At 41.7% G+C, this 13,205-nt stretch overlaps 1 protein-coding gene across 2 annotated transcripts in view; it reads left to right on the forward strand.

Moving 5' to 3' along the window:
• The first annotated feature begins 2,225 nt into the window (after positions 1-2,225).
• Cacnb4 (calcium voltage-gated channel auxiliary subunit beta 4) overlaps positions 2,226-13,205 on the forward strand; it is a 251,317-nt gene continuing 240,337 nt past the window's right edge. Inside the window, exons 1-2 of one of the 2 annotated variants that reach the window (XM_058573507.1) lie at positions 2,226-2,372; positions 2,886-2,969. In XM_058573507.1, coding sequence (XP_058429490.1) covers positions 2,316-2,372; positions 2,886-2,969 — 141 coding nt within the window. In that variant the 5' untranslated portion in view covers positions 2,226-2,315. Of the gene's footprint in view, positions 2,373-2,505; positions 2,661-2,885; positions 2,970-13,205 lie in introns of those variants that run through there. The other variant, XM_046426946.2, reaches the window with a different exon arrangement.

A 13,205-nucleotide genomic window follows, 5' to 3' on the forward strand; every position in this document is an offset into this window, starting at 1 on the left:
AAACAAATTTTTTAAATGGGCAGAGGATATGAATAGGTATTTTTTTCCAAAGAAGACAAGAAGCATGTAAAAAAAAGATTCAATGTTATTGGTCATCTTGAAAATGCAAATAAACCACAATAAGCTACTACAGTGGTTTGAATGTCCCCTCTAAAACTCATGTTGACATTTAATTGCCATTCTAACATTATTAAGAGACAGAATCTTTCAAAGCTGATTACACCATAAGGGTTCTATACTCTTGGGTGGAATTGGTGATACCATAAAAGGGTGGCATCATTCCTCATGCTGTAGAGCAATTATGGATTGTTTTGACAACTCAGACTGTGGGCAGCAGAAAATCAGAAAATTCAAATTCCAGTGCCCACATAATAATTCATTCTGTATATATTGATTTTCAACTATGAAAATGCCTCAGAACTAAAAAGGATTGGGTTGACAGTAACTAAAGTAGGGAGTTCTGCATTATTAGATACATCCTCACCCATAAAACTTATGGCGTATCTAATATATGTAAGGTGTAGAAATGAAGAGAAAGAGCTGAAAATATTTTTGGAAATTTGACTTTCAGAGATAGATAGATAGATAGATAAACCAAGGCAGCCTATGCCAAGTGCCCAGAGAATAAATGCTTCAGTTTGAACTATCCAGAACTGTAATGGTCTAGGCAGATTTCTATAAAGGAAGAGTGAGCTGAGTGAGGTTTGGAGAAGGATATGATTCAGTGTGTGTGTGTGTGTGTGTGTGTGTGTGTGTGTGTGTAGGTGAATGGAGGGTATATTCCAAGGAGGCATTCTAAGGCAGAGTTGCTGAAGTGGGGTTGTGTTTGGTATGTTTGGGTAATAGCAATCTGTAGACCTGCCTTCTTGCTGGAAGGTTGGTATAGAGAGTTCAGTTTGGAGCCATGAAGTGGTAGGTGACCAGAAATGCCAAGAGACTTGGTCGATGGACTTTTAGAGAGGCAAAAGAGATTTTAGAAATTGGCTTTGTTTGTAGTGTGGATGGAATGAGTGTGTGTGTGTGTGTGTATGTGTGTGTGTGTATACACATGAGTACATACATGTGGCTGGCAGTGAAGACCCTGGAGGCAAGGAGATTGATTAGTTAAAAGGCTGTTAGAAAAAGTCTGAAATAAGTGAAGTCGTTAGGAGTGGAAGGAAGGGTTTTGTGGATGTTAAAAATGTAACCAGGACTTTAATAAGGCCAATCAATTGTTAAAACAAACATGGCAATTGTTTCCTCAAATAAATAAAATACTAGAATGCCAGGTGAGTTGGGCTAACTTAGCTGGTTCAAATACTATATATATTTTAATGGATTCCTCCTGCTGAAACTATAGTTAAATGGAGTCTCTAATTTTGTATTCCCTCCCCTAATACTTAAAATTCTTTCTTTCTACAATCCCTTGCTTTTAATTTCATCTCAAATTCATCTTCAGCACGGATTTGCGGGAAACCAAGGTTTGCAATGCAAAGGTTGTGTATGGTTTCAGAGAGTTTCCTCCCTTGAAAACAGCTATCAGCGTACAAATATGGGAGGCACGTGGCCAACTCCTGCTTTTTAGCAGGTTTAATGTGACCTTCAAAACTCCTTAGGACACGCTGGTCTTTAGCGGGGCTGCATCTCCCGTCAGACCTGGGCTGGCAGGGTCTCCCACCCGAGCCTGGCTGTGTGTGACTCGCGTTTATGGGACTAGAGTTGCCAAAACAATACAAAAACACGGACAAAAGGTAAACCACAAAAGGTAAACCACAAGTGCCCTACCACAGTGAGCACAGGAGTGAAATCTCTGAGGGAAGGTTCGACCCTTGCTCTTTTAAATTTCTAGTGCAGGGACACCACACACAGAGACACACTCTCTCCGCTTGGTTCCCCCCACTCCCCGCCACATTGCACCAGCTCCTCTCCCCAAGTCCTGATTCATGAACCGTGCCACCTTTGTCTCATTTTAAACTGTGCAGACTATTTTAATCCTCCCACCCCCATCCCAGATTTTCCCCTCCCTTCATCCTTTGGAAAGCTCTGAGGTAGAGCGCTCGCTGGGGTGGGAGAGCGCTTCTCCCAAACGGCTCGAGTAGGCGAGATCGGGAGAAGCCCCCTCCGTGGGACCCCGCTGCAGGCGCGGGGGAAGCGCCTCGGTCCCTTTAAGGTGCCGTGCTCCCCGAAGTGCGGGCAGGCAGCCCGGGAGCCGGCGCGGGTCCAGGAGCCGGGTGGGGAAGTCCTGCCGCCCTCCCCCTCCGCCCGCATCCCGGCCTCCGGGGGCCGCCGGCCCTCCGCCCACCGCGCACGGGCGGGCCATGCGGCGGCTCTGAACCATGTCCTCCTACGCCAAGAACGGGACCGCGGACGGGCCGCACTCCCCCACCTCGCAGGTACCGCCCCCTCCTCCTCCTCCTCGCCGCCGCCTCTGCCGCTCGAGAGCGCCCCGCCTTTGTGCCGGCCCCGGGTCCGGGAGTCGGCGGCCCGGCTCCCCCACCCCTCCTCCGCGTCTCTTTCTCCTCCCGCTCCTCCTCTTTCTCCTCCTTCTTCTTTTTCTCCTCCTCCTCCTCCTCCTCACCCGCGTCCGGGTCTCCGCGCTCCCGCTCCGGAGCCCGCAGTCTCCCCCAGCCGATGCCGGGGACTCGGACCCCGCACCTTGGGAGTCTTTGTTAATGGATGTGGTGGGTGCTCCTGGGCTGTTCTTGGGAATTTTTTTTCAGCCGTCGAGGCTTGGAGTGGGTGGGAGGGAGCGTGGGCTGCATTTGGGAGAAGCAAAGGAGACCTGGGTGCGGGCTCTGGGGGACCCCAGGGTGCTGGTCCCGAGGTGGATTCTAGCCGGGGGTGGTCGCCCGGCTCCTCGCTGCGTTCCTCACTGGCTTCTCTCTGGCCCCGTGTGTCGAGTCCAGGTGGCCCGAGGCACCACGACCCGGAGGAGCAGGTTGAAAAGATCCGATGGCAGTACCACTTCGACCAGCTTCATCCTCAGACAGGTAGGAGGCTGCGGCTACCCAGGAGCAGGGTGGGGAGGAGCCCTAGCGCGCGGTGCTGGGGTCCTGCAGCCGAGCGCTACTCCGGTGTGCGGGAGCCGCAGGTCCGGTCCCCACGCGCGCCTCTTCGGACTCGTTTCCTCTCCCTCTAGCTTTGGCTCCCAAAGTCTTCGAATCCAGGCATCTTCATCCCCGCGCGCGCCTTTTGGGGCTCCGTCCGTCTCCCTGTATCCTGGGCTGCAGGTGTTCGGGTCCAGGTGTCTCCTCATAGCTTGGGAAGTTAGTTTGTACTTGTGGACACAGGTCAGCGGAAACAGGACATTTGGTCAGAGACTTTGAATTTAAGAGCTAGAAATGTATCTGATTACACCGTCAGTGTGTGGAGAAACATCTTTAAGGGGTGTAACTCGACTTTGTGTACCCTGATCCCTGGGCCATGGAGCTGGTTTGATTCACAGTGAGAGATAGGTGGTTTCTCCTATTTTTATCTCATTTTTAATACTCTTCTCTGTCTAGTTCTTGGAGAGATCTCCAAGCTCTTGTCAAAAGAAAGACCCTGAACAGAAAGTTTGATCTCTCTTTGGGACCACATCTTTGATTCCTTTAATTAGGGAAGGACCGCCGGATCAGGTTAAACCTAAAATGAGCAGAGGCGGGCAACTCAGTGTGGGGGGGGGGGGGTCTCAGTGGAATTACACTTGTGTTTGCTTTCTTTGTGCTTGCCTTCTTCTGCGTGAGTCTAGTGCGAGTTGTTTGAGCTGAGGGTCGTTGATAATGCTCGATTCTTAGGTGCCTTTCACCCCGACACAGAAAATTGGTCCTCAATTTTTATACTGTCCCTGTGCTGTAAATGAAACCATCCCTAGCTGCTGGGTGCTAGAAAAATTATGCAAAAGTAAGTCACCTTGATCTCTCTTTGGAGCAGAAAATGTTGGGTCGTGTGTGTTTGAGCATGAGTTGGAAAGACAGATCACCTCACCCAGACACTTTTTTCCCAGGTTCCGCTGTGGGCTGCTGGAGTGACCTTGAGAAGTTCTCTTCCCTCTAGGTCACTCAGAACATTGTGTAATGTGTTTCTAACCTGTGATGACAGCTGTGGTATTTCTTTCCTGATTATCATCAAACTCAACAGATTTTCAACTTGGAATGGGGTTTTAGATTAAAAATTGGACTCCATCTTCTCCTAAAGGGTCTATAAAGCATGTTTGGATATTTGCAGAATTTTACTTTCTGCAGAAACAGAAATGATTATTACTACCCTTTCATTCACTAAGTTTGTGCATTATTAAAATACACTTTGGATTCTGGATTAATCTAAAAGTATGTTCTTTGCTTTTTGCAGTTGCTTAGATTATTTATGTGTTTGGTAAGGTAAAGACGTTCATTTTTTAAAAAAAATTTTGAGTTATGCAACTGTTTGAGGTCTTGCAGATGTTTATTTTGTAGGTGTCTATTTTTGGTAGTGCTCTATTGTTGCAGATTCTTGGAAATACTAATTATATAGCAGTGCATTATATGAGCTGATAAAATAAAACTTTTCAGTTCATCATCACTGCACTAACACTTTTGTCTTCAAATCACAAATAAAACAATATTTTCTCTAATTTTTTATTCTTATGCCAATAAATGATTGAGATAATGTATGCATAAACTCTTGTTAAGTGTGTTGCTATGTGTTGTTTTAAAAATGTAATGATTATTGCAAAAGTAATTTTTGGAGCAATTTGGATCCGTGTAGGCCTTAAAAATAAATATATTTCATAAATCTTTCTGAAACTGGGATTTGTTGAATTGATAAAATGGTCTAACTTAAATTTAAGAGTTACTTGTAATAATATTATGTACATAATCTTCCTTTTTTTGGCACAAAAATAGTACCTAATTTTTTGAGCACTTTACAGCTCAGAATGAGTATCCTACATGTGATCTCATTTAAATGGATCATACAGACTTCTCTAATGGCTACAATTTAAAAAACTGGGTGATTTATATTTCTTTGATAATATGGGAAATTGTAAATGAAATTTAACAGTATGTTTAGAATAAAATTGTACAGTTTTTCACCCAAATGTCAAAAATATTTTTTTCAAAAAGCACAACAGCTGTTTGAGTTAATAGAGCTTCATTATTTGTAGAATGACCAGTGATTTATTGATATTTAAATTTTTGAAATGTTGAAGTGTGGAACTTTTGGTGATATTTCACAGTCTGTTCAGTGCCTTCACACAGAAGAAGATGGTGGGATACCAATAAAAATAATGCTGCTCATTTCTTTGTCATGTCATTTACAAAGATATGGAGGAAAAGTTCTCACCAAAAAAAAAAAAAAAACCATGTGTCACATCAGATGAGGAAGACTGGTGAAGAGCAGAGGGAATTTGGCAAACTTAATAAAAACACTGTTCTTCAAGCTGGTAAATGAATTTCATTGCTTGTGTGTGCTGTGCACATGTGTGTACACGCATACACATGCACTCATTTGAGTTGGCCTGAAAACGAGCAGACTGAGAGCCTTCCTCCACACTGAGGGCTGCTCACAAAGTCCCTCAGGCATCTTTGACCTTGTTTCCTGGTCTACTAGATTGCTGGCTTCCACAATTTAAGAGGGATGGAGGTTTTGGAATGAATCCAGGGAGCAACTAATGGCTTTTTTGAGGAAAGGTGACAAGATTAAATATTTTGCCACTGAAAGGAGAGAAAACTAGGGGTGACCCAGAAATCATCTTCAAAGTGTACACAAAAGCATTCTTTGAAAATGTGATGGAGTGTTCTTGTTCTTCATTGAGGATGAAACTCAAAATTGGCTAAAATTAGAAAAGAATGATGTTTTACAGCAAGACTTTGCTAAGAATATTGCTCTCATTGGAATGGCTTTCCGCATGTGGCCATAGAATTTTCCTCCAGGAGATTCCTTCTGACAGGTTATTTGTGAATGAATTATTTATTCGTCTTTTGCGTTTTTAGGAAACACTTAAATATTTGCTGTGTGCCCAGTACTGTGTTAGATATTATGGGAGAAGAATAACAAGATGAATGAGGCTCAGCTTCTGCACACAAAAAGTATTTTATAGTCTAGTTATGGAGATGGAGATGTATGCAAATAGTATAATGAAATGTAACAGGGAAAGGGTCACAATAACCGTGTACACTGAGTGCTGAAACACCCATGGGTGTCACTGTATATGCAGTATCTATGATGGAGGACTTCAGGTTAGTCCTCTTCCCACTGGGGTTTGAAGAGAAAATCTGATCCAAGTGGGATTTGTTGTTGATCTCTTCTTGTTAAGTCTGCCTTTGTGAGGACTGTGCAGGTCTCACATGGCCTGGCCCCTATTTGCTTCTAGCCTCACCTTGAGCCATGATCTCTTATATATGTATACAGAGCTTGAAAATACCATCCTCCCTTTGCACGTGATGAGCCCTTTGACTGGAGTACTCTTGCTATCTCCTTTGCCTAGTTAACTTTTAATCTTCCTTGATATCTGGGAGTTTAGTCTTCACTTCCCTTTCTAACCACCCTATTAAATATCAGTTACCCAACTAGGGGCTCCCAGAGTTGAGTGCTTTATGCTAGTTTTTAGTAGCACCACCACTGTTATAATTTAGTGTGTACTTAGATTTCTCTGTTAATGTCTGTCTCTCCATCCAGATGATGAGATCCACGAGGACAAAGACATGTCTGTATTTGACCTTCTTTGTGTCCCCAGCATTTAGCATAGTGCATGTTCAATAAACACTGGAATGAACGAAGGAGTGGGTAATGGAGGACTAACTTGACCTGTGTTAGGCATGGAGTTCTGCTTCAACATTAAATGCTTCATTTAATGGAAGAAATTGCTTCTTGACAAATCTCCACCAAAACTTAGTAGCTTAAAACAACAATTTATTTCTGTGCACTGACCAGACAGTTCTTTTGCTTCATATGATGTTATGTAGGCACTAAGATGGCTAGAAGGTCCAAAATAGCCTCACACATGTGGTTGGCAGTTGGTGCTGGCTGCTGGCTGAGAGCTCAGCTAGAGCTCTTGGCAGGGGGTTCAGTTTTCCTCCACCTGGGCTTCAGCATGGCTGCCTGAGCTTCTTGATAATATGGTGGCTGGATTCCAAGCAGGAACATCCCCAAAATCAAAGGCTGAAAGCTGCAGGTCTCCTGAGTCTCAGTTTCAAAAGTGACATGACATCACTTTTCTTGCATTCTCTTAAGTCAAAACCCATCTAAGATCCTGTCCCATTTTAGGGGGAGGGAAAAGAGATTGTCTCTTGTTAGAGTACTACAAGGTCATATTGCAAAAGAACCAAAATAAAATAGGAAATCAAATTCAGTGTTAATAGAATGTTACACATCGAGTAAGTTAAATGTTATTCAATCAAAATGACAAATTAAAGGAAAAAAATATATATATTCAATAGATGCCAAAAAAGGGGGCATTTGATATATTTAAAGGAGCTGGGTGGGTGTGGTGGTACATGTCTCTAGTCACAGCTATTCAGGAAGCTGAAACAGGAATATCACTTATGCCCAGGAGTTGAAGACCAGCTTGGGCAACATAGTGAGACTCCTCTAAAATAAATAAATAAATAAATAAATACATAAATAAATAAATCTAATAAAAATTAAAAGTAAAAATTAAATCTAATAAAAACTATCATTTCACAGCAAATACCATATTAAGTTGAGAAACTAGAAACAACTTTTGTATTCACCAATCAGTAAGTGTTTAAATAACAGCATACCTACAAAGTACTATTTGGCCTTTAAAGAGAAAAAATGAAGTACAAATGAATGTAATGATATGGAAATACATTTCAGACATTCACTTGAAATATGTTCAAGTGAAAAGAAAGTTATAGAATAATATGTAATAAACTTCCATTAAAAGAAAGAACTTGTGGGATGGAATATATGATTGTAGCTATCTTTGGAACCATCTACCTTAGAGCAAGAAACCTAGTGTTTTTTAAGGTATGCTAATCAGATGATCCTTACAATAATTCATTGAGCCCACATTGTATTTAGAGATCTAAAACATATTCAGATTCTAAGTTGATAGTATAATAAAACAAGTTGGCAGACAAATTCTTTGGATTATAATTTGAGCACTGGATATAGACACGTTTCTCTGATGAAATGCAAATTCATCAACAGAAGGTATCTGCCTTGTGCCTAGCTCTAAGAATAATTATATGCCTGGAGGCATGTATATATGCAAAATTTTTCCATAAACATAGAATCACAGAATTTTAGAACAGGAAGAGATTGCAAAAAGAAAATACTTCAGTTTCTTCTTTTCAAATAAATAAAACATAGGCCCAGGGACATAAAGATCACACTAATAGGTAGTGGTGGAACTGAAACAGCGGACCCTGACTCATACTGCTGTTTTCTCACCACAGCACGCTTATCCCTGGATAATCAAGATAGACACACAAACTTCCAGAGATATAGGTACATTAAAGGACATAGGAGTTTATTCCTCTTAAATCTAGGAAGTATTCTTAATCTATATGGTTGTTGTGAAGAACAAAGCATCAGTTGGAGAATCTGGAGACCATGGTTTCTCCCGAATTCCATCATGGATGACATGTTTTGTTTGCATGGTTCACAGTTCACATTGGGGCCTTGATTTGTTTGTATATTTACTTACTTAACTAGTAGTTGTATTAGTCTGGCCAGTTTAATAAAACTGGTTTTGACAACTGTGGACACGAGTAAACAGGTGATGACAACTTAGAAGCTAGACCCAGAAGTTGGCCAAAGCAAGAAGCCACTGTCACCTTTAGGCTGGAAGGACAAGGGGAGGAAACTGTTACTGGGGTTCAATGGTCAGAGTCACTTGGCAAGAGCTAGAACCATAGGGATCCCATTTGATGAGAGCTAGATAAAGAATAGATGCAGCCTCTGTCAAAGCAGCTGCTTGAGGTAGACAGAATGGGGAGAACTCCCTTGCTTCTCCTCGCGCACCCTCCAGTCCTCTGCTTTGGCTGACCTGGGAGCCTGGGAAGCAGCCTGCGACACTGGCTCCCTGATATAGACAGCTGCCTGGGGAAGGGCAGGAGTGCCTCTGAAGGAAACAGGCTAGGACCAGCACAACCATTATATTTTAGAGACTGTATGGATGAGGAATTATTTTCATCAGCCAAGTCGGCAGTTTTTCTTGCTCTGTAAGTTTCCACTTACTCCCTTGTTAAATGGTATGGTCCAGTTACAATGAACTCTAAGGAAAAATTCACACTTCCTTTGTAAATTTTTTTGTGGAATGAACCTTTCCAAAGAGATCTGATAGAGCAAGGAAGAACTCTGTCTCTCCTGGCAAACTGGGCTTTGTTCTTTTTTGGGGGGCTTGAATAAGTTAAACTGGATTTACAAAACTCACTATTAAGAAATTTAATTACGGGGCAGCTAACCAATTAAGCAGTCATAGTTGCTTATCTCCAAGATTCTGTTCTTGGCCCAGAGTTCCCTAAATTTCACTTCTGTAGAATAAACAAATATTTATCCTTCAGTTTATAGTGATAGGGTTTTATTCAAACTTAAAACTTCTTATTCAAGTTTTCATCTTTCTAGGAAGCTGTGTGGAAACCTAAGCTGAAAATGGTTGACTTTGCCTCGGCCCTTCCTTTCACCTGCTGCCCTAGTGTCCCTGGGTTTCAAGGAGTCCAAACTACTACTTCATTAAAAAAAAAAGCAGGGGCAGAGCTGAAGAGAGTGTCATTCAGTCAAACCACAGGGTATGGCTAGTTGTAGGAACCATCTCTCCACTCCTGGTGAGGCTACTAACTTATTGGATTTCCCTGGGCCAATGAAGTCTGGATGTGGCCTCTTCTCTGGGTGTGGTGGTAGCATCGTCCAAGATCATCCTCTTCCTCAAAGTCCAGCCCTTTCTTAGTCTCATTTCTGAAGCTCAACCACAGAATAAAACCCTTGGTCTCACTTCTGAAGCTCAATCCCTAACCAGGGCTTGCAGCTTGTAGCTTATTCAGATTCACTGAAATGTCTACAGATGTGTGTGGGGTGGGATGCAGGCCCCATTCTGCTCTGTAGCTTTCTCTGTTTGGCCTCCCCATGCTTTCTAGCAATATTTTGGAGCAGAGTGCTTCCTTTGCTTGCCCTTGGCTGGAGCTTCTTTGCCAATCTGACTGTATGGGTTGAGAATGGGTAGTGGGTCTCAAAACCATCAGTCCTCTGAGTTAGTCCTTTAGTGGGTTATGTCTGGCATATGCTGAGCCTCTGGACTCCGCATTTCCTTTGGATCCAGTGTGTTACACAAGTATTTCCTCTGTGGGCCATGGCATGACAAAGCTTGCAACCATCCCCAGGCATACACTCTGTCTAATACCTATCCAGATTATAATACACCAAATTGATAAGTCTGAGGGAGAGCTACACTGTTATCTCCAACAAACCCCCAGAAAAACCATTCTGGTTTGAACAGTTGGTAGTGTCCTGCCTTCACGTGGTCATATGCCCTCCCACTTCGTGAACCAGGAAAACAGTGAGGAAGAGTGCAGTGCTCTTCCTTCTAGAAGAGTGTAAGTTCTACACTTGACTACACAGAAACGCATCAGGAATTTGCGTGGATTTAACCATGATTCTGGGGGAAGGCAGAGGGATGCTGAGGAGAGGTAGGACTCTGTGTGGTCAGCTTTTCATCACAATAACAAATACCTGAATTAATCAGCTTATAAAGAGAAAGGTTTGTTTTGGCTCATAATTTCAGAGATATCAGTCCATGATGGGTTGGCCCCATGGATTTTAGTCCTGTGGGGAGGGAATGCATCTTGGTGGGAGTGCCTAGAGGAGGAGCAAGGTATCACCTTGTGGCCAGGATACCCAAAAGAGTGGAATAGTAAAGGGCTGGGGGTCCTACTGTCCCCTTCAAGAGCATTACCCAATCACTTAAAGACTTCCCACTTGGCCCATCTCTTAAAGGGTCTACCACCTCCCAGTAGTACTACCCTGAGGACTAAGCCTTTAACATATGGACCTTGAGATACTTACCCAAATCATGACAGACCAGAAAAAGAAGCCAGAATTCACAGAAGGCAAAATTATAGACTCAATTTTAAGGGAAGAGTTTTGTTGCTTTCAAGTAACAATGATGACAAGCTGTGTACTATGGCAACCTGCTTTCGGAATAGATAAAGCTGATGTATTATCAACACTTGGTTTGACTATAAACAGTGCTTTGGAATTCCTTGAGGATAATTCTCAGTTCTACTAGAGTAAACATGTTCCTCTTTAAACATTCCCATTTTTTTTACATAACTTTTCCTATTACACACATATATAGAGTAGGGGTGAATATTTGAATTTGAAGTGATGACATTAAGCATTTGTACTTTCTGTTCTGAAAGAATGTTAATTGGTAGGGGCTGTAAAACTTATTCGACAGCTACTGAACCTTCCTGATCATTTCATTTGGAAGACAAATTGTGTCTGTTTCTCATTTTATATTTTGCTCTGTTGGTGGAGATATCTTTCTTCAGGGCTGCAGTTTAATTACTATAGCAGTATTTGTTTTGAAAGGAAGTATTTTATAAACATGAACTTCAAAAAGATTATGCATTTTTCTGGGTTGGCAGAATCACTAGAAGTGGTAAATTTCATGGTGTTAACTGTGTCCATATATTAAGATAATATTTTAAAACTCATTATGGAAAAATTTTTAGTAGTTTCTTTTTCAATACTTGGAAAACCTAGTAGCCATGGAAATGTATAACACCTTGTCTGGATAATTTATCATTCCTTCTACTATCTTTTCAAATGGCCCAGTGGCATCATTAACAACCCAAATGGTGATTATGGTTCAGAATCACACAGGTGGATAAAATGGCCATGTCATGGCTAGGAGGCTCCATAGCAACGGCTCTTTTATTTGGCCTCTTTATGTATGTATGTGTGAGTGTGTGTGTTTGTGTGTGTGTTGAGCAGAAAGGCAGAAGGCATTTTCCTCAGGAATTTGGGGACTGTGTTCTATTATCACCCAAATCTACTATTTTCATCACCCACTTTGAAACTTTATTCCCATTAGCAATTGTTCCTCATCCTCTTTCTCACCCTCTACCCTAGGCAGCTACTGGGCAGCTACAAATATACCCTCTGTTTCTGTATATTTGTCTATTCCAGATCTTTCACATAAACAGAATCATACAATTAAGTGGTCTTTTGTGACTGGTCACATTTTTCATTAACATATTCTCTACACCAACCCACGGGGTTTCAGTGGCTTCCCCTAGTCTAAATGTGCAGGTGTTGGCTTGCATTTGGAAATGGACTTGCCTTTCCTTAAGCTGATGTCCACCGGAGCTATTCAAGTCATGGTGTTGGTGGGTCATTTATTAGGAGTCACAGTCTCAGGTCATAAAGCTGAAGAGTTCTTTTGGCAAAACTATATGACCTGTGTGGAAACCAAGCCTGACCCCCTGGCCTCCTTGTCATTAGTGGCTCCCACCTACAGACAGAGTTTATAAATAGGATGTCACTGACAGAATTAAAATAAAAGTATCTGAGCAATAGAAATGGTTATTGCCATTATTTCCAATAATTTCCAGTCATAGAAATGTCTTGGGTACTTGTAATTCAAAATGCTTCTTGTGCTTTTATCTAGGTTTTTTTTTATAATAATGCAGCTTTGGTAATTATAATATTCCTTCTTTAAGAAATACAATTAAGGATAAAGCAGAGTGCTTGAGTCCCAAGCTAAGTACAATGTTTATGGGAATTATTTGGTATATAAAACTGTACTCTCTATGTGGCAGGTGCTGCTCAATTATATTTGAGCACTTCCCTGGGGGACAAAAGTCAATTATCAACACAGTCATTTAGGAGAGAAATAGGTCAGCTGCAAACATTCTTTGCTAATTTCAGAAAGCTCGAGGGTTGATTTTGTTTGGGGATGTTTGATTCTTTGGTCTCTATGTTGAGGACTCTGGTAGGGAAGGCTCAGTTTTTCATTTGGTATTGTCATATTTCTTTACCTTAATACAAAATAAAGTTTCTTTTGAAGAGGTAAAGTGAGAATCAGGCCATGTATCTTTTTTAAAAACATGACAACAAACCTGCATTGTAAGAGTAATGTATGCTGTTATTTCTATATTATTATATTATTATAACTGTTATTTCTATATTGGTAGAGATGCTAAAAAAATGTCATATTTCTAAGCATTTCATTTAATAATTCTACATAAGAGTAAAGAGTGTTAGTTGTTTAAAAAAGCAAGGACATTGGTGTGTTTTAA

The sequence above is a fragment of the Marmota monax genome, unplaced genomic scaffold (assembly GCF_021218885.2).
Source record: "Marmota monax isolate L192 unplaced genomic scaffold, Marmota_monax_Labrador192_F-V1.1 WCK01_AAM20220418_F8-fsc00048, whole genome shotgun sequence".
Lineage (NCBI taxonomy): Eukaryota > Metazoa > Chordata > Mammalia > Rodentia > Sciuridae > Marmota > Marmota monax.